This window comes from Carya illinoinensis, chromosome 14 (genome assembly GCF_018687715.1).
Source record: "Carya illinoinensis cultivar Pawnee chromosome 14, C.illinoinensisPawnee_v1, whole genome shotgun sequence".
Classification (NCBI taxonomy): domain Eukaryota; kingdom Viridiplantae; phylum Streptophyta; class Magnoliopsida; order Fagales; family Juglandaceae; genus Carya; species Carya illinoinensis.
In genome coordinates, this window is record NC_056765.1 from 10,101,226 (window position 1) to 10,124,666 (window position 23,441).

The 23,441-nt window shown below is 35.8% G+C and overlaps 1 protein-coding gene and 1 pseudogene across 1 annotated transcript; one reads left to right on the plus strand and one right to left on the minus strand.

Annotated features, from left to right (window-relative positions):
- Nucleotides 1-1,416: 1,416 nt before the first annotated feature.
- On the plus strand, nt 1,417-18,289 carry LOC122294492 (annotated as a pseudogene).
- A 2,669-nt stretch (nt 18,290-20,958) lies between these two features.
- Nucleotides 20,959-21,605, minus strand: LOC122293554 (secreted RxLR effector protein 161-like). The gene is made up of 2 exons (XM_043102110.1): nt 21,106-21,605; nt 20,959-20,995 (listed from the first exon to the last, which is right to left on the minus strand). The coding sequence occupies exons 1-2, from the start codon at nt 21,603-21,605 to the stop codon at nt 20,959-20,961; spliced, it is 537 nt and encodes a 178-aa protein (XP_042958044.1).
- Between the last annotated feature and the right edge of the window lie 1,836 nt (nt 21,606-23,441).

Here is a 23,441-nt window from a genome sequence, read left to right on the forward strand (position 1 = left end):
TAGGCTACCGCTCAACAATGACTGCCGGGTGTGCCGCTTAACCGAAATTTTTAATTTTTTTATTATATTTTAATATTTTTTTTTAAAAAATACCAATATATTAAAAATCACTACTCTAATTATTAAATAAAAAAATTTAAATTAATGAGGAATGAGATATTATCATTTCTGTAGAAAGTAATGTCTTTTATTAGCAACTTTTACATTGAAGTTTGACTAACCAGGGACCTGGGTGTGTCTTTTATTTTAATAATTTGACTCTGTACATTCAGACCCACAAACTCTAAGGTCATTGGCACTAACCTTCCTAAATTTTGACTTGGTACTAGTCCATATAACTTGTCACTTGTTCACACATGTGCCATGGATGTGAGATAGAATGATAGTTTGTGGAACAAGTCGTACTGAGTCCAAGTTTTGGAGGGATAATGACAATTGGTGGTAGTTCATTCCCTCTCAAGTTGTACCAAGTCAAAGTTTAGAAGGGTAAGTGATAATGAGATATTCCCGGGAGAAAATTGGATTTACCTGTAAATTAACTTTGAATTCCTTGAGACCGAAAACCCGAATCGCTAAAATTCGGTCTAAAAGCTTATAAAACACGATGTTAATAGATTATATGATATGAGATGAGATAGTTTGAACTGTGTAATCAAATCAGACCTTAGTTTTAGGCTGAATTAGGAAGATAAAGTGGATGAAAAATTTTACTCATCATTCCATACCACACATTACACATAATTTTTTTAAAATTTTTTTTCTCTTACTAAATGTTTGGTGTATTAAAAAAAATGAAGCTTGTGGTGTGTGGGGATAGGAATAACAAAATGCAGTAGTATTCATTTTAACTTAGAAATAGATATAATTTGTACTTATTATGTTACTTGTATGCTCTACTCCATCAATAAGTCTTTATTATATATTTCAAAATTTTGGATGAATTAATTAGTTAAAATCAAGATTACAATCAAAATCATGCTATCTATTGCAATTAATTCAATGAAGAGATATATACGTCCCGAGATATTTACGCCTAGCTCTTGACACAACATCACTGCCCTTCTAAGTACATAAGCTTCACCTATAGCAGGTGTAATAGAGTGGTTTATGTTTAGACATAGAGAAGCAATCAACTCACCATCACTATTTCTTATCACAACTCCAATTCCTCCCTTATTACTCTTTGAATCAACTGCAGCATTTCATTTGACTTTATATATCAACTCAGGTGATTTTTTCCATCTTGTTTATTGTCTCTCTGCTCTTTCGAACTGGTCTTTATTCTGTTTAGAACTTTGTATTATCGATTACATTGAATTATACGTATGTAAATATTTTAATAGTTATAAACAATATTCATACATCTAAAGATGTACTATTCACTCCATAAATACTATTTTATTAATTCCCTCTCTCTCTCTCTCTCTCTCTCACACACACACACACACACAATGGGAGTGGATCTGAGCTCCCTTTCACCTTTCCACTTCTCCCTCACTCGACTCGAACATAACCTTTTCAACAGTGAAAAACCCACACAGCTCTCTCTCTCTCTCTCTCTCTCTCTCTCCAAATCTCGCGATGGCTATGGACGGATCTTGTGACTGTTAGGTATGATTTTCTCCCTCTATTTTATATTTTTCCCATCTCTCTCTTTGGACAAATCTCGCGAGGCTCTGAGTTGTTGTGCATCTATATGTGCTTCCTTTTCCATTATCATCGTCCTCAATCATATTCCTTACCCCTCTCTCTCTCTCTCTCTCTCTCTCTCTCTCTCTCAAATGGGTTTTAACAATAGTCGATTGGGTTCACGCTCTTCTCGGGCCTAAGTAAATCACACAAACCTTTCATTTTCACCGTTTGTTCACTACGGATTGAGTGATTTGAGGTAGCCGCCCTCCAAGAACAAGATCAAGAATGAGAGAGAGAGAGGGAGAGAGGGAAGTGCATTGAATTCCAGAGTTGGCCTATGTTCCATCTCATGGATACTTTCATACGTGGTAATCAAAGATGTAAAATGACTGCGTATTTATCTACAACTAAAGTCGCCTTCTTCAAACGACAACACTCAACTTCTTATATCTACTAAACCTAAACGAGTTCTATTTACACACAACTCACCCACATCAAACTACATTAATAAAATGACAATGTATAGTATTCTTCTAACTAACAAAAATGCTATTCATGATCCAGACTCCACAAGCTTAACACTTCCACTTCTGCCATTGACCTTAATCACAACACACTACAGCTCCTTTACACATTTTTTAGCCCATAACATACCCTCCTCCTTTAGAAAATCTTGCTCATAAGGTGAGGAAACCTATCACAAAGCTACCAATAAGACTCCCAAGTAACATCTTCCACTCTAGCTCCTTTCCACTTAATCAAGACCTCTACCATTACTCTATTATTAATCTTTCTACTTCTGCTTTGTAAAATAAAATCAGGTTCTGGAGCTAATTCCCCTTGCGGATTGACTAGTGGCAATGTTGCTAAAGGAGAAATATGTTAGCCCACTTTCTTTTTCAAACAAGAAACATGGAAGACTAGATGAAGGGAGGAATGTTGAGGCAATTCAACCTTGTAAGCCACTTGACCAATCTTCTCTATGATTTAGAATGGTCCATAGAACCTAGGAGACAACTTAAAGTTCCTCCTAGCTACCAAGGACTACTGTTTATATGGCTGCAACCTAAGAAATATCCAATCACCAACTTCAAACTCCTTTTCAATTTTACTTTTGTCAGCTTGATACTTCATCCCCCCCTGAGCAGCACTCAAATTAAGCTTTAATGTAGACAAGATCTGCTCCCTGGTCTTCAACAAATCATCTACTGCTTGATTAGTAATTAAACCAGGAACATAAGACTAGAGCTTATTTGGAGGTCTGCCAAAAACCATTTCGTAGGTAGTAAGTTTTTTAGATGTATGAAAGGTGGTGCTATACCACCACTCAGTCAAGGTTAACCAGTCAAACCATAACCTAGGTTTTGTCTCCTGTGAAACCCCTCATAAAATGCTCCAAGCACTTATTAACTACCTCGGTTTGTTCATCACTTTGAGGATGGTATGCAAATGAGTAAGAGAGAGTTACCCCTTGTAACTTGAACAACTCTTTCCAAAATAAACTAGTGAAAGTAGCCCCTCTATCATAAACTATGTTATGAGGCATCCTGCAACTTGAAGACATTATAAAAAAAATATTGATTCCACCTTTTTCCATCTTTGCTACGGAACCTTGGAAAGTCTAGCTTAATTCCCTTGGTGAATGCTCTGTCACCCATATCATGACCATGTACTTTCCAAACCACTTCATCAAAATCACCATTTCAACCAACTTGCTGACTTTATTGATGATTCCTCACATTCTGCCAATTACCCTCACACACATTGCAAGAAATTCTTGAAATATGTTGCAACAATTGCAAGAATCTCACCTGGATAATGTGTTTAAGGATAATATTGCTCCACTGTTCTCTCTTCCTCTGATAGCAGATTGGATTCTGCCTAAAGTTAACGAGATTCTACATTTCGTGGAGATTTCACATGAAGGATACGAAGACCAGTTCGATGAACTAATCACCACGATAGAGGCAAGCCACGCTCTTGAAACCAAGGGTTTCAAGAAAAACAGTGAGTTACAACGTCTTTCTTGGACAATCAACTACGATGCTAACGGATGTAGCTCAAGTAGAGGGATGTCTAAAGGGAGGGAAATGTAAAGATGGGAAACATAAGGGATTGGTGCTGGGTTTGGGATTGGGTATTAGTTCTACCGGAAACAAGGGATTGAGGCTCAAAGTAATTGATTGGGTATTTCAGGATGTTTTGGGATTAGTGTACTTTGGGTTGTTTTTAATGGTTTTGGGGCTTCTTAATATGGGCAAGGTGTTTTCATATATACATTCAGTGTACTTGGTTATTCATTTTAATATATATATATATATATATATAATACTTTTACTTATAAAAAAAAACAATTATGAGAATCTCTTATCTTGATTTTCTCTTTCTAACCTAGCAGCTTCTCGTTGTTGAAGCAAAATTGCAAGGGTGTCTTCAATCTACTTCTGTTGTCTTTCCTATTGTTGCCTAACATGATTCACTGACGAAATGTGCATAAGATCTTTTACCTTTTGCCATTGCTATCGATTACTGATACCAATTGTGATGGACAGGGACCCTTTTGCTAGAACTATGGATTGACTGATTTGAAGTAGTCACCTTCTAAGAACAAGATCAAGAATAAGGGTGTAATCGGTCTGGTTCATTTTTATTTTGAATAAAATTTAGGATCGAACCAATATGTACCAGTTTTGAATTTTTCAAAATCAATTATGTACCGATTATCCTTCTAAACCGATAATCCGGTTTTACTAGTTTCTGGTCCGGTTCGGTTCGGCCTTTCGATTTTAATATACTATATTATATATTATATAATATAGTATATTATAATATATAATACTATAGTGACAATATATTTTAGTATATTATAATATACATTATAATTGTATTAGAGACTACAGTGGTATATTATAATATATAATATAATGATATATTATAATATATTATAATATATAGTGATATAGTATTAGTATAATTATTAATATGTATAATTTAATATTAATATAACTATAAATACAAAATGATATAAGATTTTAAAATTTAATATTATGTTAATTAGTAATTTATCATATAATACAAAACTATTTTATATATAATTATATATTATATATAAAAATTATATACAATAAAAAGGTTAAAATGTATATATATATATATAAACATGTCTGGTTCGGTTTAAAAAAAAATAAAATTAGAACCGAACCTATTTTGACCGATTTTAAGAAATATAAAACTAGTATTGGATTGAACCAAACTTGAGATTGGACTAATCCCACTAGTTTGATTTGGTTCGATTAGATTTATCAGTTCATTAGTTTTTTTTACACCCTAATCAAGAATTAGAGATAGATAAAGAGAGGGAAGTTGACTAAATTCCAGAGTTGGCCTGTGTTCCAACTCATGGATACTTTTATACATTGTAATAATCAAGGATGAAAAACGACTGCTTATTCATCTACAACTAAAGTCCCATTCTTCAAAACGACAACACAACTTCTTATATCTGCTTAACCTAAACGATGTCGTTCTATTTACACACAACTCACCCACATCAAACTATATTAATAAAACGACAACGTAACTAACAAAACTGCCATTAACGATCCAGACTCCACAAGCTTTACACTTCTCCTTCTGCCATCGAACTCAACCACAGCACACTGCAGCTCCTCTACACATTTTTCAGCCCGTTAACACCTCACTCTCATTCCTGCGTTTACTTCGGGCCTTTCCATGACTGTATTTGTTTCCTGACGAAACTGTCCCGGCCGGAAAGCGAAACTCTGTGTTCTTCCTTGTATGTAATTCCTCTTATTTTTTCTGTGTTTTTCTGCATTATTTGGCCTTTCTTTTGCTTTATATCACTGGCTAAACCCTAACTGTGTGTTGATTTTTATTTGCGCAGAGTTTAGTTTTTTTGGGGTTTTGGGAATGTGGGACCGGAGGGCTCGTAACTGAGGTGAGAATTTGGGCCTTTGATTTCATACTCTCTCCGATTCTTTGCCTTGGTTTTGTTTGGTTTTGATTTTTTAGTTTTTTTTTTTTTTTTTGGGGGGGGGGGGGGGGGTACGGTTTTGTGAAGGTTATCATTTTCCTGTTTGTTTTGTCGAATGAGGTGGAAAACTAACATGGGTTTTGTTTGTCTTTGATTTTTTGCTTAAAGCTGTAGTAGATTTTATCGCGGAGGGCCAGTGCATCTGGAATTTTAGAAGTGATTGACATGCATTGAGAAAATATACTTAACTCAAATTTATTTCTCTGCGACTGAAACACATGCTTCTGGCTTCGAATTGTTCATATTTTGTATAACGAGTTGCTTCTTAGTTTATCTTTTAATATATTACGACTGAATTCTGATCAAAATGCAAAGCTACCCATATCACGAGTTCAGTCTCTCTTGATTTTTCATAAGACAGGATCGGGCTCTTGAAATGTCAAATTGGTGGGAATTGTAGAATTTGAAAATTTTTCAGGCTAGTCTTAATGGAGCTTCTGGCGATTAGCTTTTAGAACTACTTTTTATTGGATTCCATCACTGCTTACGCTAGTGGTAGAAGTAATGTTTGGGTGTGTAAGTGTATGCCATTGTAGTATATGGTTTGAAAATCCCCTTTCCATTTATAATCTACCGTTTATCATTTAGGTAATTTTTTTCTTTCGTAAATACCTGTCAAGGTGCAGAATGCGTTAATTGAATTGCTGCAGTTCCTTTGGAAATGCATGTTTCGGAAAATCTTTCATAACCACCATTTCGATTGTCATAGTCCCTTCCCATTCAGTGCAGGATTGTCTTGAATATATCAAGGTAGATTCCCGAGAAGATTAGTTAACTTCATTTATCCTTATATTAAACACTTCTTTGAGCTTTCTTTTGATCCATGTTTGGAGAATGTATTTGTTTATTTGTTATGTTATTTCAAATTTTTTGAACTTTTTCCAATTTCTGATGCTAGGTCCCAAGCTCTGAGATATTTTACAGCTTGAATGCTGCCATTGTTGGCTTGGCGATTGGCTCTGAAGACTGAAAATTTACCTTTGTGTGTTGGTCTTGGTAGGTTACTTGTATTTCATTGTGGTGCCTAGCTCAATTGGTCATTCATGATCTCTCATCTTTATAGCTCTTGTCAGTTTTGGGGATTACTCATGATTGTAGAGATAGTAACATGCTAGACTGACTGTGGAGCTAGAGCGTTAATTTTGACTAGAAAAATAAATTGAAATCATTTTTCATGATAGATGGCTGCCTTTTTGTGGTCAAATTGTAGTACTGAAGTGTGTTCAATATTTGTTTCCTTTGCTTATTTGTCCCCCCCTCTTTGAAGGGTTTCTCTGGTGTTAGAAAAGCTTAGATTTGTCGTTATTGTTTCTACATTTGATTTGCAGCTGAGCCAACATCCCAGATCAGACGACTAAAGCTAGCAAGGTTAGTTTGTTTCTTTTCGTTATAGCAAATCCGAGAGATATTAGTTTCAAGTATAGAATTATAGTGGGTTTGTGGGTATGTTTTGGTTTAGCGCTATTTTCTTTCGAGATTTTATGGTGAGGGACCTTCTGTTCTTGATACAAAAAATGTTGGAAGCTATGCCTTTTCCCTTTAACTTGTACAATCTTGAAAGTATTTTGTTTGTGGGTGAGTATTAAGAAATTTTGAAAGTGTTATCTAGACCCCGCAAGCAAAAAGCATGTTCAAGAGCCAAATGTTGAAATTCCTAATACAGCAGTTGCTTTTGCTGAAGCGGCACACCAGTCTGCTCACATGCACATTCACATCAAATTTACCATTCATAAACATAAAACTATACATATGATAATAAGCTTTGCCACACTCAAATATCCCAAATGGTTTCTTCAAAAACAAGTAGCTAGATGACCTCAAAATATGTGTGTCACACTCAAAATTTATAATCAAAGTTCCAATTATATTGAAGTTGGCGTTGAGTAAACGATACTTACGAAGTAGTGGAAGAGCTAAAACTCAAAACTATTTCCTTAATTTTTCTCAGCAACCAAACACAGCACAACACCCAAAATAGAAAGACAACAACATGTCAAATAGATCTCACCTCCACTTCAAGCAGTACTTTGACATTTTCAACCTATTGACATGTAGTATATAGTTCATAACATTAACAATCGAATGCAAAAATTAGTTAGTAAGATACGGGTTGTAGATTTCAGCACCACCTTTATGACTTTATCCCTGTGTGATCCTTGCTTATTACATCAATTTTTCCTTGATGCAATCTCCACTTGTTTTCTTGTATGGCTGGGCACCATGGCACTGCCACTTGCCTCACCCCTTCTGGCACTTGCCTGGTCAAGGCAGGGGGCCTTGTCCGCCTTGCGGACAGGTGGATGCCCCCATGCAGTCGGGAGTTGGGGGCGAGGCCTAAGCTGGGCCCAAGCTCACCCATCCCAGCCCCATATATATAATATATATACATAAATGTTAAAAAACAGTTTTCTTTAATAAAATGACATCGTTTAGGGGAGTCTATCTCAAAATGACCTTTTTTTACTTAGTTTTTATTTATTTTTGAAATAGAAATGACGTAAAGGACATTGTTTAGGATTAAGTTTAACTAGTTAAACCTCCACCTCTGCCCCCCCTCCCCACCGTCTCTTTCTTTCCCCCATCTCTCTAACTCCTCCTCCCCCTGTTGCTGTCTCTCTCCCTCCCTCTTCTTTTCCACCTCCAATTTTTATTCTCTTTCTTCTTAAAGAACGAATCCGAATGGCCATGGTTCTTTGTAGAGTTTGCTAAGATCTATTATATTTGACTGTTGTGGGTGCCAATCTACCTCGAGAATTCGGGCAGGGGACCCACCCACTGGAGCAGTGGCAGAGTATGAGTGCCCAAACTATCCCCCCCACCCCGGCTCATGTAGGGGCGGGGGTGGGACAGGGGCAGCCTAGCACCATTACTTTCTTGCCACTATTGCCTTTTTTTTTTAAGGGAATAAATAGAATTTGACTGTAGTTTTCCTTTTCACTATTATTTTTATATCTATTCATAATAATCATATATATAAAACCATGTTATTTAGCGTAACTCTTCCTTGAAGTCCTTTCTGGTACTCCCTCACCATCTCAACCTCTCTATATATACCGAAATCATCTATAGCCACCTAGATAGGTCTTATCTCTTGTATACCATCTTGTGTACTTGGGCTATGCCTATTATTATTAATAAGATTGTGTTTACTTATCAAAAAAAAAAAAAAAATACCGAAATCATCCAATAAAGACCTTCATCACCACTCATTAAGCCAGGGGGACACGGATGGTTGACTCGGAGAGAAACTCTCCTCCTCCTTCGTCCGTTCATGAAGCAATCCAACTTATATAAATGTCACACCTCTAAGCTCCTATCCTCACCACTGAACCTCCAAACATACAAAACCCTAAGAGCTATTCATCTTGTTTATAAAAATACCTACATAGCCACAAATTCAATCCCTTGTGCCCTTTTATCCCCTTAAAAAATATGATCATTTTTAGGATCTGTGTTTTTTTTCTCCATCTTTTGTTTGGATGTGATTGAGAAAACTTTTTCGTTAATTACTTTGATCGCTGCAGTGACGATGGAAACACGGCATCTGATTAAGCGGGCCAAATACAAGACCACGGCAAAGGGCTCCGGGATTCCTGGTGTATTGGAAATGGTACATACCTACATAGTTCATTTGTATTGTTATTCTCATGAATTTGGTAGAAGGATTTTGGAGAAAGAAACTATTTGCATTGGGTAATTCATTATCATGCATTACCTGCCCATTCATAATGTTCTGATACATGTTATAATTAGTTTTTGGATATGATGGTGATATGCATGATGCTGTTATTAGGTTTAACAATCAATTTTGCAATCTGGGCTTTGTTGCTATTGGGGTTCAGTTTGATATGTGCAGATTATTATACGTAGTTTTGTGTTAAGGCAATGCAATCCTGTGTTTTATCATGCCAATGGAAACATTTTAATGATTCTTATAGACTGTTGGTGTGAATGGAGGCGTGGAAGTGACATGAAAATGACGTTCCATTTGTGCACTAGGGTGTTAAGGTCATATGTATGTGATGAAGTAAAATCACAAGACTTTATTAAGATCATTGCTGAACCAACACATTATTTCTTATAGTTTATTTATTTATTGATTTATTTGGAATTGAAGTTGAAAGTTTTATTTAAAGGAGGTGCATATATGATTTCTTAGGTGATGCGAGGATTACTTCTTATCCATATCTTTATAACTTTCATAATTTTATTCGTGTTATATTGTTTTGGTAGACCAAGAATAAGATTGTGTTCAAGCCTAACGATCCCACTTCAGTCACAATGATCAATGTAGATTTTAGATCAATAAAAGGTATTTATTGTTTGCCATATATTTTGGCCATAATATCTTGATCCTTATCATTGTTCATCCTGTTCATTTTGTATTTTAGTCATATTCAACAATCATGTAAGTTTTAGCTATGCTTGTCTCCTAGTAATTGAAACATTTTTGTCGAGTGGCATTTGTAACAATAAATCATGGCATGGACGTGTTTTTTCAATTTTGGGGAGGATGGATTTTCCATTAAATTGCTGATCATTTTGAGAACTAATGCGTCTATGTTGTTCTCATTCTCTTCTCTGGTATTTATGGCATGTTTTGTGTGAAAAATTCGTTGATGTCTTTCCTTCTCTCTGTGAATGTTCAGGTCATAAAAACACCAAAGAGGGATCAAGCAATCCACCATTAATTAATCTCATCCTCGATAAGGTTTTTTCTTTACTCAATAACTGTGATGCAACACCTTTTCATGCTTTAGCCTCTAAGACTCTATGCCTAACTAGCAGCCCATCATGGCTCAAATCCCTTGAATGTGTCTCATACCTTTCACAAGAGATACTCATGATTATAAATTGACTTTTTGTTAGCATTTATAGAGATAGTAGCAAATGTTATTTTTCTTCCCCCCTTTTTATCATTGATGAACTTTGCAAGTTTATATTGTGTGTTATTCCAGGGTGGAAGTTACATTTTTGAGTTTGAAAATTTCTCGGATCTTCAAGTTTGCCGAGAATTTGATGGTAAGTCTCAGTTGCATGGTGTTACATCCACCATGCTGATTTGAAGTTTCCTAGGCCATCATAACATGCCATTAATCTAGTTTAAAGGTTTAGACATTCTACTAGGCCAGCATTGTTTTTATGGATATTTCCTGTTGCGTTTGCATTTAAAGAATCACCTTTTGCAACTACTAATTGTAGGGTCCTAGGAAGAATGTATCTGTTTCTTTTCTTTTTAGATACTCTTTCAATCCACTACCTTTTCGATGCTCTTGGTATTATTTTATATAGTGATCTTGTGATTATTCCCCTTGGATTTTGCGTTGCTAAAAATTGTTTGTCCTGAAGATGTGGTGCCTCTTCCTTACAAACAGTAAATTCTCTAGCAAAGTCCGGGGAGGGTTTGATAGCCACTTCTGATAGACCTGTGGTTACTTCCCATGATGAACAACTCAATACAGCAGAGATGGAGCTTCGAATGAAGCTATTGCAAGAGAATAGGTAAATTTACTTTTGGGAACTTTTGTCAAAGACCCCAAGATTTAGGATATTGCGCATTCTGTTTCAAGAATTAGCCCCCTATGGTATCGGTTAACTGAAAGAGGTCCCTCTGTCAACTTTCTAGCCATCAATGTCTACTAAAAATGCGTGTGGCAGTTTTCATAAGAAATAGATTCTTCAAAACTCTATGTCTATGGGCTAAGGCTAATGTAATGAATGGTGATGATATGTTGGAGTTGTTCTAGTTTTTCTATCTTTTTAGCTTATGTATGCAGGCACTTTCTTTTGTATACTTCCTGTGTACTTGGACTTTGCCTATTTATGGTAATAAAATTCTTATTAATTATCAGAGAGAGAGAGAGAGAGAGAGAGAGAGAGAGACCACCCAGGTCTGACCATCCCTGTGGTTATCTGAACGTGTTCACACCATGGTGGTGGGGTGGTCTTAAGTACAAAAACTATTTTTTATCATAAAAAAATTATTTACTTCTTTTCAATAATAAACTTTTCATGCGGCAGTTTCATTTACTGTCACATGTTTGCAGTTAATGTCGAGGGACGAAAACAATTAATGGAGGGACCCATTTTTAAGTAACTTGTACTATTTACTGGTATAAAAAAGTGACTCATACCACTGCTGGTTATTTCTTAAAAAACAATGCACCAGGGGCCGAATCCTATGTATTCCATAGAATAAGTTGTGTTTGACCAAAATCTTCTTTTACTTATCCTAAATATAAAAATCCATTCTTTTGTACGTTTACCAGATTGCTTACTTTGAATGTGGTATTTCCCTACACCTTGTATTTTTTCTGTTTCTAGATTCCTAGTAATTGGTTGGCATCATTTGACTTTTCACTTTTATAGTGAGTTGCAGAAACTTCATAAGCAATTTGTGTTTGGGAATATCTTGACAGAATCTGAGTTCTGGGCTACAAGGAAGGTTTGTTTTCTTTTTGATTATTTATACGACTGTGTTGACTTTTGCATTTTTTTAACATTTGAAATATGAGATCCATATGATCAGAGCTTTTTTAAAGTCTTCCGATGGAAGATATTTCAGAAAAAGAATTCAGTAACATTCCCACTGTAAACTTTTAATTAAAAGCTGTTTTCCTTTTGACGGGGTTTTAACATTTTCTGCTTCTAAAATTTAATGCAGAAGTTGCTTGATGGAGACAGCAGCCAAAAGTCAAAACAACGGATTGGTTTTAAAAGTTCGATGATTCTAGACACACTGCCATTGCACGATGCTCGGGTACAATTGTCTCTCTCTCATGCATGTACTGTTTTCATCAGGCACTTTGAGCATTTGCATCTTTGTATTACATTGTAAAGACCATTTAGATCTAAACCAACACATCTCTTTGAAACAAGTCTTATCATTATTCAATTTTCTTTCGTTGCTAATAATTGATGTGTTTTTCCTTCGTTGTTTACCTTTCAGTTGTGATTTTATTCATGAGGACTGATTGTTCTCTTTCCTCTTTTTTATTATTCTTTTGTATTCTCAGACAAACAAGCTTACATTCAACTTGACACAAGAGACCAAATATCAGGTTTCAATTGTCTTGCTTTCTTTCCTTTTTCTTTTTTGATGCTTAATAGCAGGTTATTTTTCTTTACCTCTTTATGATGTCAATGCTATCTAGCTATAATTTGTGACACAGTTGGCTCAGGGGCTCAGGTGTCAACGTGGATTTAAGCATTGGCATTACATAGAGTGCTTATTGGCTTGATATGGGTTGTGACACTGGTATGCAGAACGACATGCATAAGTATTTCAATAAGGAAGAAAATGAGTGACACATATTCGGGTTTTGACTATAAATGTACATTAGTATTATAAAGGTGGATTACACGAACAAAAAAAATACAAAAAATGGTTTTTTGAACAAATTATATGAAATATTGAATCTCAAAAAAATTTGTGGCGTTCTCATATGGTTGTTTTGAGAGAAAATATTCTAGTGGTTGAAGCTTGTAAGTATTTATTTTTCTTAACATGGATAGTTTCGACTCGTCAGAGTGCAGCCTAATGGTCAAAGGGCAGACATGGGATGTGTTGTAAACATATTGAGTTTGATTACGAGCTAGGAGTTCCCTTGGATTACCTATTAGACAATTCTAGCTGGTGGAGAAGTGTGTCCAAGGTTTACTCTCCTGGGTGGGTCAACCTTGGACAAGGTTTTATGTCATAAAATGAAAACGGGATGAGTTGTAGGCTTATGCATCCGAGGTTTGATTTTGTACTAAGAGTCCCTTTTGATTAGTAAAACCTGGTTCTAGTCGGTGGGGTTGTGTCCAGGGTTTACTCTCCAAGGGTGGCTTCGAAGAGCCTTGACATGGTGAGGTTCCACGCCATCATGAAAACACGGATCCTTTTGATTTTATTTTATTTTATTTTTATTTTTATTTTTTTTTTAAGAAAAGAATGTCAACACCTCCATTTATTAATAAAAACCCTTACTTAGGCAGAGGAACGTCCATAATTACAACAATAATCCCAATCAAAGTTCCAACCAAAACAAAAAAATATCACCTAACGTCTAACATAAGGAATGCCTAATCTATCTGTACAAATAAGACCCCTAAGCCTCCCTGGACCAAATTCCTCCCCAAAGAAATCCCAAGTCCCTCCATTAGCCCTATGTTTAGCTAAAAAATCTTCCACCATGTTTGGTTCTTTAAATGCTTTTGATACTTTCATAGTTATAATAATTCTCAAGTTTGCATGCTCAAATATTGAATTGTAAGCTACAGTTCTTCCATTGTCTGAGATAAGACTTCATTGGGGTTTAACTGTTGACATTGGTGTGGTAGAAAAGTTGCTGGACGATCATGCCACCTTTATGCTTCTTACTTTTCCTTGGTGTTTATGTGTTCTTGTCTTTCAGATTTTTGCCCTGAAACCAGCCGTTCAACAGGCATTCCTTAATCTCGTTCCTAATAAGGTAGCAAGGACATTGAAGCAATTTCTTCTTTTCACTTTAATCATGAAGAATGTTTTTTTATATGTCATAAAATTTGATTGAAACAAGTAAATAGGCATAGCCCAAGTACACATGAAACTTTAATGATCAAGAATGTTTGGTAATCAGATGATTTTATGAGAATAAGCCATATGGATTTCTCATGTACTATGCTCAAAGTATGCACTGGTGTTTTTCCCCCTTGTTTTGAATTTCAGATGACAGAAAAGGACTTCTGGACAAAATATTGTAGAGCTGAATTACTTCATTTTAAAAGAATGCCATGGCAGCTGCAGCAGAGGCTGCTGAAGATGAGGATATAGTCATTTTCCTGAAGGATGATGACATATTGGCAAGTGAAGCTCGGCAGAAGGTGCTCTTCTTGAGAAAGTTGGGATTTCCTTTTTTTGTCCTTGAACAATTTTGCGGCATTACTTTTTGTTGATTACTTAAGTACTTTTGCAAATCCTGACGTGGTATTTTTTGTTGACAGATTCGGCGAGTTGATCCAACTCTAGATATTGAGGCTGACCAAGGGGATGATTACATGCATCTGCCAGTATGTGGGATAAGACCCTTTTTTTATTATTATTTAAATTTCTGTTGGTTGGTTCCTATAGATTTGGTTCTTGATTTTAAATAGTTCTAGCTAGTAGCTAGTCTTGAAATCTGTATTTCATGATATAATTTTTTTAATAAGCAAGTGATATTATTTAAAAGCCTAAGCGTGTACCCAAATACACAAGAAGTATGCAAGAAAACCACCCAAACAGAAGGGGAAACCACCAAACTAAACCCACCAAGAAGTATTTCTGTAGTGCAAATGCTCTTGAATTACTTTTGAAGTGATATGGTTGTATGTTGCAGGATCATGGGATTTTTCGTGATGGTAGCAAGGAAATAAATGAATCACAGCACGAGCTATATAGGAGAACTTTCTTACAAGACCTGAACCGACAGGGTGAAGTTGTTCTTGAAGGAAGAACCATAGGTAAGAATCTCTCAACTTATCCTTTTTTTTTTATTAAATGAGCTAATAAATGACAAATGTCATATGTGGGACATTTCTCAGAGAGTTCATTTTTTAAACTGCAATTTGGTGGCAAAAATAAAATGTTGCAGTTTGGTTTGCTTATGAGTTTTACTTTTATTATTCACTTTAGGCAGATAACTCTGGCTTACAAACCTTAATGCAGATGTAGAGTTGGACAATCCAACAAATGTAGCAGAAGCACTTGCTCTGTCAAGACAGGGTTAGCGTTTTTTTTTTATTTTTTGTTTTTTCTTCCATTTGATTCCAATCCTTCCCCCTCCCCCACCGGAAAAAAATAAAAAGAAAAGAAAAATACTTCTGCTTCCTCTTATTCCAATCTTATACAGAATCTGCACTTATCCATTTACTACTGTTGTGAAGAATCTGATGCAACTGCGAAGGAGGAGAGACTTTATAGGACCTCTCGGATGACTGAGATGGAGGACCTTCAGGCACCTCATGATCATCCTTTTGCTACACTTTGTATCAAGGTTACTTTGTCTTATTACACAATTCCTCTAAATTATTTACATACAGATATTTTATGCTGAGTTTTTTGAAAATCAGGATCCACGTGATTACTTTGATTCTCAACAAGCTAATGCACTTAAAACTTATGATGATACACGAGCTGCAACAGAACAACTGAGTTGTAGTCTGAACACTGAGGAAGCATATGGCTTTTTGAGGGGTTCAATATCTGAGATCAAGGCTGTGGGATTGAGTGCTCATATGGTCAGACCTGAGGTTGCACTTACGGTATAACATCTTTGTTTTGCATTGTCTTTAAGATATTGGATACATATTAGTTGTTCAAAAAAAGAAAGATATGGTATGAATATTGTTTATATATTTCATATTTTGCCTGTGTTATTTTTGTTTGATTCAGGTCATTAATGGATTGACCCAGAATATCTCAAGTACCAAGTATCAACTGGGGAAGAATGTTCATGAGAGTATACTGGACGGGTTACCCAACACAACTAAAGAGGAACTGCTACATGTGAGTGGGCGAGTTTCTCGAAATAATAAATAGTTGCTTTTACAAAAATGTTAATAGAACTCTTTTTTTTTTTTTTTAGTTATATATATATTGTATAAAATTTTGTTTTTTGGGGGATATTATTGTTATTAAGAAGAGTATTTTCTATTTTCCAGCATTGGATATCCATTCAAGAATTATTGAGGCACTTTTGGTCTTCATATCCAATCTCTATGCCGTATATTTATGCCAAGGTAAGTGTTGTATTGTATAATGGGCTTATGACCCTATTAAAAAAAAAATAGGTTCTTCGTGCTTATGCAAAGGGAAAGGTAAGTGTGGTATTTGTTAATCATGCCCTTTTTCTGTATGGAGAAGAGTCAGAGTAATGTTAGCAAAATTAAGTGTAAGCTTCTTGAGTAAAGCACATAAAACTATAATTTTGCACTATTAAGTTAAACAAAGGTATGTTTAATGCAATTAATTAATAGGCTATTCAAACAAGAAGCCATGCTGAGTTTCTTGGTTATGTGCTAAAGTTTTAGTTTTTTTGGTGGCATGCTGGTTTAAGGACACCCAAAAGAATATATTGGTTTTATGTAAATGGTTTGGTTCACTATTATGGTTCTTGAAGAGTCAAGAAGCTTTCCTAAATTTGGGCCACAGGTGATAGTTAATAAGTATTGCCTGCCCCCAAATGTGAAATTGGTTAAAATAGGGATGCACGATGAATGACATTTGAAATAGGGATTTCCAGAAATTTTGGTACATGATGAGCTTTTATTGGATATTGTAGTCTTTTGATTGGTTTGATGCAGATTGCATATGCCTATCGCATTGTTCATTTAGTGATTAATGTGCAGATAAGCAGACTGAAGGAAGCCATGTCAAAAATTTATCTGCAGCTGGAGGTATCTTTCAGTCAAGAATCCCTTCTATCATATTTTCCTACCCCAATAACATATCTCCATCAGTATTGCCTCTGAGGAGTTGTGGATCCTCTTGTCTATTTTAATTGCATGAGTTTTTTGCTCTGGTTGTTACATCATTTGACTTGCACGCAATGCTTTTGGTAACTACATAAAGCTTTGCAAAATTGCATACTGTTTTGGTTGAGGTGGTATTTTTAACGTTTTATCAAATCCCAGGAAATAAAGGAATCCGTTCCCTCAGAGCTCCGCCAGAAGGTTTTCCTCCTCGTTTGTTCTATGCATCAGGTCAGCGCTTGCCTTCCATTCTTAATGTTACTGCAAGGCTAAAGCCAACAGACAGGCAATAAATAGTCTATGAGTTGTCCCGTTGGTGCATACAATTGATGTTTCTACCCTCTTCTCCTCTCCCTATTATTGAAGAAATTAACTAAATAACCTCTAAAATAACATAAAAAGGAAACATCCATGCACTTAATTGGATGGTCTATTTTTGGGTTGGGGGTGGCGTTTGCAGTTGCAACGTATTAATGGCCAAAACTAAAAGAAAAATAGCATATTGGTGCAGGCTCTAGATGCTGCTTTTCAACATTACGAGTTGGATTTGCAAAAGAGAACGGCAAGGGGTGGAGAGAAACCAAATGGATATGTGTAGAAGTATACTAACTACAGGTGTACAGCTGATACTAAGTACATGTCAGGTTATTTGCTGTGTATCCCATCTTGTAACAGATTTCTCTATAAGCTCTAGCGGGTGTGAAAGTTTATGGTATAACTACAAAGCTGATCTAAAGTGCAGAGAGTAGTGAACAAATTGAAGTGGAACTTGGTGGCTCACCATTTGAGGTATCATCGCGCTTCCTGATCCGAATGCGAAGAATCCTCTGTATGCTTTTCTAGCAGAGTTATTATCTATTATTCCCCCCACCTATAAAAAGGTCTTGTTTTAATGCTTTACGAATATTATAATTTATAAAAATTCTATATATAATCACTTTTGCGAACTCTTTTGTACACTATTGATGCAATTCGTTGTGTATTAAAAAAAAATTGATGTAACGAATCATATAAGTGGAGTGCACAAAGAGTACGCAAAAGTGAGTTTGACTATATGTAGTATTACTCTTATATTTATTGGAAAGGCCAACTATTGAACTATTCATTGGCCCCCAAGTCTTCCATCCATTGCCATACGCCTATAATGTAACATTGCAGTGTATTTTGAAATTCCAATCCATTCTCAAGAAATCCTTTGTATTCCCCCTACTAGGATTTTAAACGTCCCCTTTCCTTCCTCCCCTTCTTCTCAATGGCATTGCGAAAATGGTTTTCGGGTTTAAGCTGGTTTTAAAACTAAAATCAGATATGATGTTTCAATTTATATCTTGATCTTGCTATGTTAAGATTATGCGTTTTTTTTTTAATGATTGAAAGGCATGCAACAATCGAGATCTGCTCAAGGGCGCTCCTTATGTTTTTTTTCTTTTTTGGGAGGCTAACTTTTATATTATGAACTTCGTGGGGGACGAGGATTGAAGTCGGAGAAAGAGGGAGACGGATGGGAGACTCTAGCATCCATTGTCGAACCCAACTATCAGTGGCTCTAGCATTTTTGATGTTTTATTGCGACTGGCAATATAAAGAAGGACGTATATGTTTATTTTATTTATTTATAACTGTCGAGAATTTGATGCTTTTTTAAGTAAGGGACATCTTTCGAAAATGAAAATATCTTAACCACAAGAGAATTATATAAAAATAAATTTACAAATTGATGTGGTTAGATGTAATATTTCAATTGTAAAGTTAATTTTATTATAAAGTAGATTTAACGAATTCTATAAAATTATATCAGTTTATTGATTTATTTTATATAATATCTCTAGAATAGTTCGTTTTTAAAAAAAACAAGGAGAGTTGCGTAAGATTTTGTACAACGCACGTCCCCTGCTGTCTACCTCTACTTGTTTAGTCACTCCTGAACGGCTGCTACTACTTACAAAAACCATATAAAGTAAATGTATTGTAACATTCTCTCTTTTTCCCAAACATGTTTCAAAAAGAAAAACACCACCAATCCAACACACAGACGGATCAAGCTAAAGAAATCCTTGAATTATTCGGCCGTATAGCCTACTCCTATCTTTTTTTTTTCTTCCTTAAGATGATCTGAAATGTCTTAGAAGGGCAATGCTCAAAATTTGGACAATTGACTTACACGCTGCGATGAATGCAATGATTCTACACGGGATTGCACTTTTTGTGCGTTTTCCGCTTCAAGTTTGTGGTGGATGACATAGAGGATGGGTAATCGTGGCCAAGATATACCCTTTGAGACCTAGTTTTTGATTGTTGAAGCGCGTGGTGGTTCTAGTAGTACTATTGACGATGAAAGCAAACGTGGAATGGACCAATCTGCCTTGTATACTATTTTCTTACCCATTCTTGAAGGTGATTCCAGGGCTGTTCTTTAGGGAAATGAGCATGATGAATTGGAGATTTGCTTGGAAAGCGGTATGGAAAAGGAGAATCCTGATGAATTCATTGACGCTCTGACTATCTTTAAATTAATTAATGATGTGAAATCATGATTCCTTGCAGGAGATCCCACGGTTGAGGGCTTTGAGGGGAGTCATTTGGTTTTTGTTGCTGCTGGACCAGACCCATTTGATGTCATCACAAATGCAGTAAAGTGAGTCTCGTACACACTTACATATTGGCAATACCAATACCCCAGTTAGGTATTTCCCGTCTCAAGTAAATCATGAATATAATACACATTTACATTATTTCCTTCATTCTAGAATCGTTGAAAAGACATTCTTTTTAATTTTTGTCTCGAAGAAACGCTTACAGGTTTAAATGATTACTTTTTTTTTTTTTTTTACATTCAATTATTTACTGGACCTTTGAGAAACATTTACCCATGTTTTGTTATTGCGAGAGAAAGAAGGTACATTTGTTAAATATTTTAACATGAATATTAATAAATAGATCTTCGATTTTATATAATTTACAATAATAAATAATAATAAATAAATGCGTACATTTTTCCATCAGTTTGATGAAGAATTAGATCTGGTTATAAGAGAGAGATCACCCTAACAATTTTGCCTCACAAGTGTCTCACGATGGCAAAAGACACTCTAATGTTGTAGGTGAAAACCCTTTAATTTCTCAGTACTATTTATAGATTTCTGACCATCAAGAAATCTAAGAGTTTGTATCTGACTATAATTAGAGATATAGAATTTTAATCTTATCTCTTAGGATTTTTCTTATCCCGTTATCACTCATCTTTTATCTGATAAACTTGAGCTATTTCAAATTCTATTAAGATGAGTGTGTGGGACATAGAATTTAAATAAAACTCTTACATTCTCCCACTTGGCCCATACGCTCATAAAATAATATTTTCCGTTCATGGGTTTATTATAGGAAATTAACCATACTGAGCAAATTCATTTCCTGAAACTTTCATAGCTCAAAGTACGTTACATGAGTTCTGTAATATCAATGTTAAATCAACTACTGATGCGAGTCATGGCGGTTCTTTGTTATATAATCAACAAATTCCTTTCCATGTACTACAATACCAGCAGCTAATTTTACATGATCTTTAGTTGGGATAATTAAGGCTAATACCGTTATGCCTTGGGTTCCAATTCATGTCTGTTGCAAACATTTTCTTGTCATCATTCTTCCAAACCATTCAATGTACAAAGAAATGGAAAGACAAGCAAACAGAAACAAAACAACCATAATAGATATCATTAAGTGTTCAAAATAAAATAAAACATCTACGAGCTCAATAACATGTTTACATCATAAGACCCATTCTGTCAACATGCTCTTTAAACTGCTTCGCTACTAGACCCTTTGTTAATGGATCTGCAATCATAAGCGTAGTACTAATATGTTCTATGGACACTGTCTGTTTCTGTACTTCCTCCTTGACACTTAGGTATTTGAGCTCCATGTGTTTAGCACTTTTAGAATACCTATCATTTTTGGAGAAAAAAACTGCAGAGGAATTATCACAATAAATTATCAGCGGCCTTTCTATAGAGTCAACAACTCCAAGCCCTGAGATAAAGTTCCTCAGCCATAAACCATGCACTGTGGCCTCAAAGCATGCCACAAACTCAGCCTCCATTGTTGATGAAGCAGTGATAGTTTGTTTCATACTTTTCCATGAGATCGCTCCACCGGCTAGTAGGAAAACATATCCAGAAGTAGATTTCCTACTATTAGAATAACCGACAAAATCAGAGTCTGAGTATCCAGTTACCTCTAAGTTGTCGGTTCTCCTAAAGGTAAGCTGGTAATCTTTAGTTCCTTGCAGATATCGTAATACCCTCTTTGTTGCTTTCCAATGAGACATCCCTGGGTTACTCTGGTAACGCCCAAGCATGCCAACTGCAAAACTAATGTCTGGCCTCGTGCAAATCTGTGCATATATCAAGCTCTCCACAACCGAAGCATAGGAGATTTTTGCCATCTCTTTACGCTCCCACTCAGTTTTAGGACATTGTGATAGGCTAAACTTATCACCTTTTGATATCGGAGTATCAAGTGATGAGCAACTTTTCATGCCAAATCTCTCAAGAACTCTTTCTATGTAATTTTTCTGAGACAATCCCAACAGTCCTTGTTTTCGATCCCGGAGCATTTCAATTCCGATCACAAAGGACGCCTCACCCATATCTTTCATTTCAAAGTTCTTAGATAGAAAACCCTTGGTTTCATAAAGTAAGCCAAGATCACTACTAGCCAACAAGATATCATCAACATACAGGATCAAAAATATAAACTTTCTTCCACTGACCTTTAGGTATATACATCGATCAACGATGTTTTCTTTAAATCCAAAGGCAGTAATGGTATCATTGAACTTTAAGTACCATTGTTGGGAAGCTTGCTTAAGCCCGTATATTGATTTCTTAAACTTACATACTAGGTGATCTTTGCCCTTTTCTAAGTAGCCCTCTGGCTGCTCCATGTAGACCACTCCATCCAAACTTCCATTTAGAAAAACTGTTTTCACATCCATCTGGTGTAACTCTAAATTAAAATGAGCTACCAATGCCATAATGATTCTAAATGAGTCATTTTTAGATACTGGAGAAAATGTCTCTTTGTAATCAATGCCTTCTTTCTGAGTGAAACCCTTAACAACAAGTCTGGCCTTATGTCGTTCAACGTTGCCTTTAGAGTCGCGTTTGGTCTTAAAGACCCATTTACACCCGACTCTTTTACACCCTTTAGGCAACTTAACGAGATCCCAAACTTGATTTTAATCCATGGATTTCAACTCTTCTTTCATGGCATCGATCCATTTACTAGAATCACATCTCTCTATAGCTTGTGAAAATGTTAGTGGATCTTCACTTGTCCCAATGTCAAATTCAGATTCTTGGAGATATACCACATAGTCTGCTGAAATAGCAGGTCGCCGATCTCTCTAAGATCTGCGTAAGACTATCTGTTCTGGTGACTCCGAACTTGGTTCATCAGTGATATTATCATTTTCTTGTTCCAATGTATCACTGTGATGATCAATTAGAGGAACTATTATCTTTTCTGAGGATGTAAATATGGGGACATCTACTCGTATTTCCTCAATGATCACATCTCTAGGTTCTATTTTTCCACTGATTTCGCCAAGTTCAATGAATTTGGCATTTCCTGTTTCCACTATTCTCGGACTGTGATTAGGACAGTAAAATCTATACCCTTTGAATCTCTCTGGGTAGCCAATAAAGTACACACTTACTGTTCTGGGATCCAATTTCTTTTCATGTGGGTTGTAAAGTCTCGCTTCTGCTGGGCAACCGCAAACATGCATGTGTCTTAAGCTTGGTATCCTACCAGTCCATAGCTCGAAAGGAGTTTTTGGAACTGACTTACGGTTTAAGATATAAGTTGCCGTCTTAATGGCTTCACCCCACAATGATTTGGGTAAGGTAGAATTGCTTACCATACTTCTGACCATATCCAATAAAGTCCGATTACGCCTTTCAGCAACACCGTTCTGCTTTGGCATCCCTGGCATCGTGTATAGTGCAACAATGCTACGTTGTTCAAGAAGTTTGGCGAATGGGCCAGGGTTACGACCCTATTCGTCATACTTTTCATAGTATTCTCCACCTCGATCCGACCTGATGATTTTCACCTTTCTATCTAACTACCTTTCCACCTCCATGAGAAATATCTCAAGTACTAAAATAGCTTGAGATTTCTCATGTAACAAATAGATATATCTAAACCGTGAAAAATCATCTATAAAGGTGATAAAATACTTTTCTCCACCAAAACATTCAGTGGAGAATGGTCC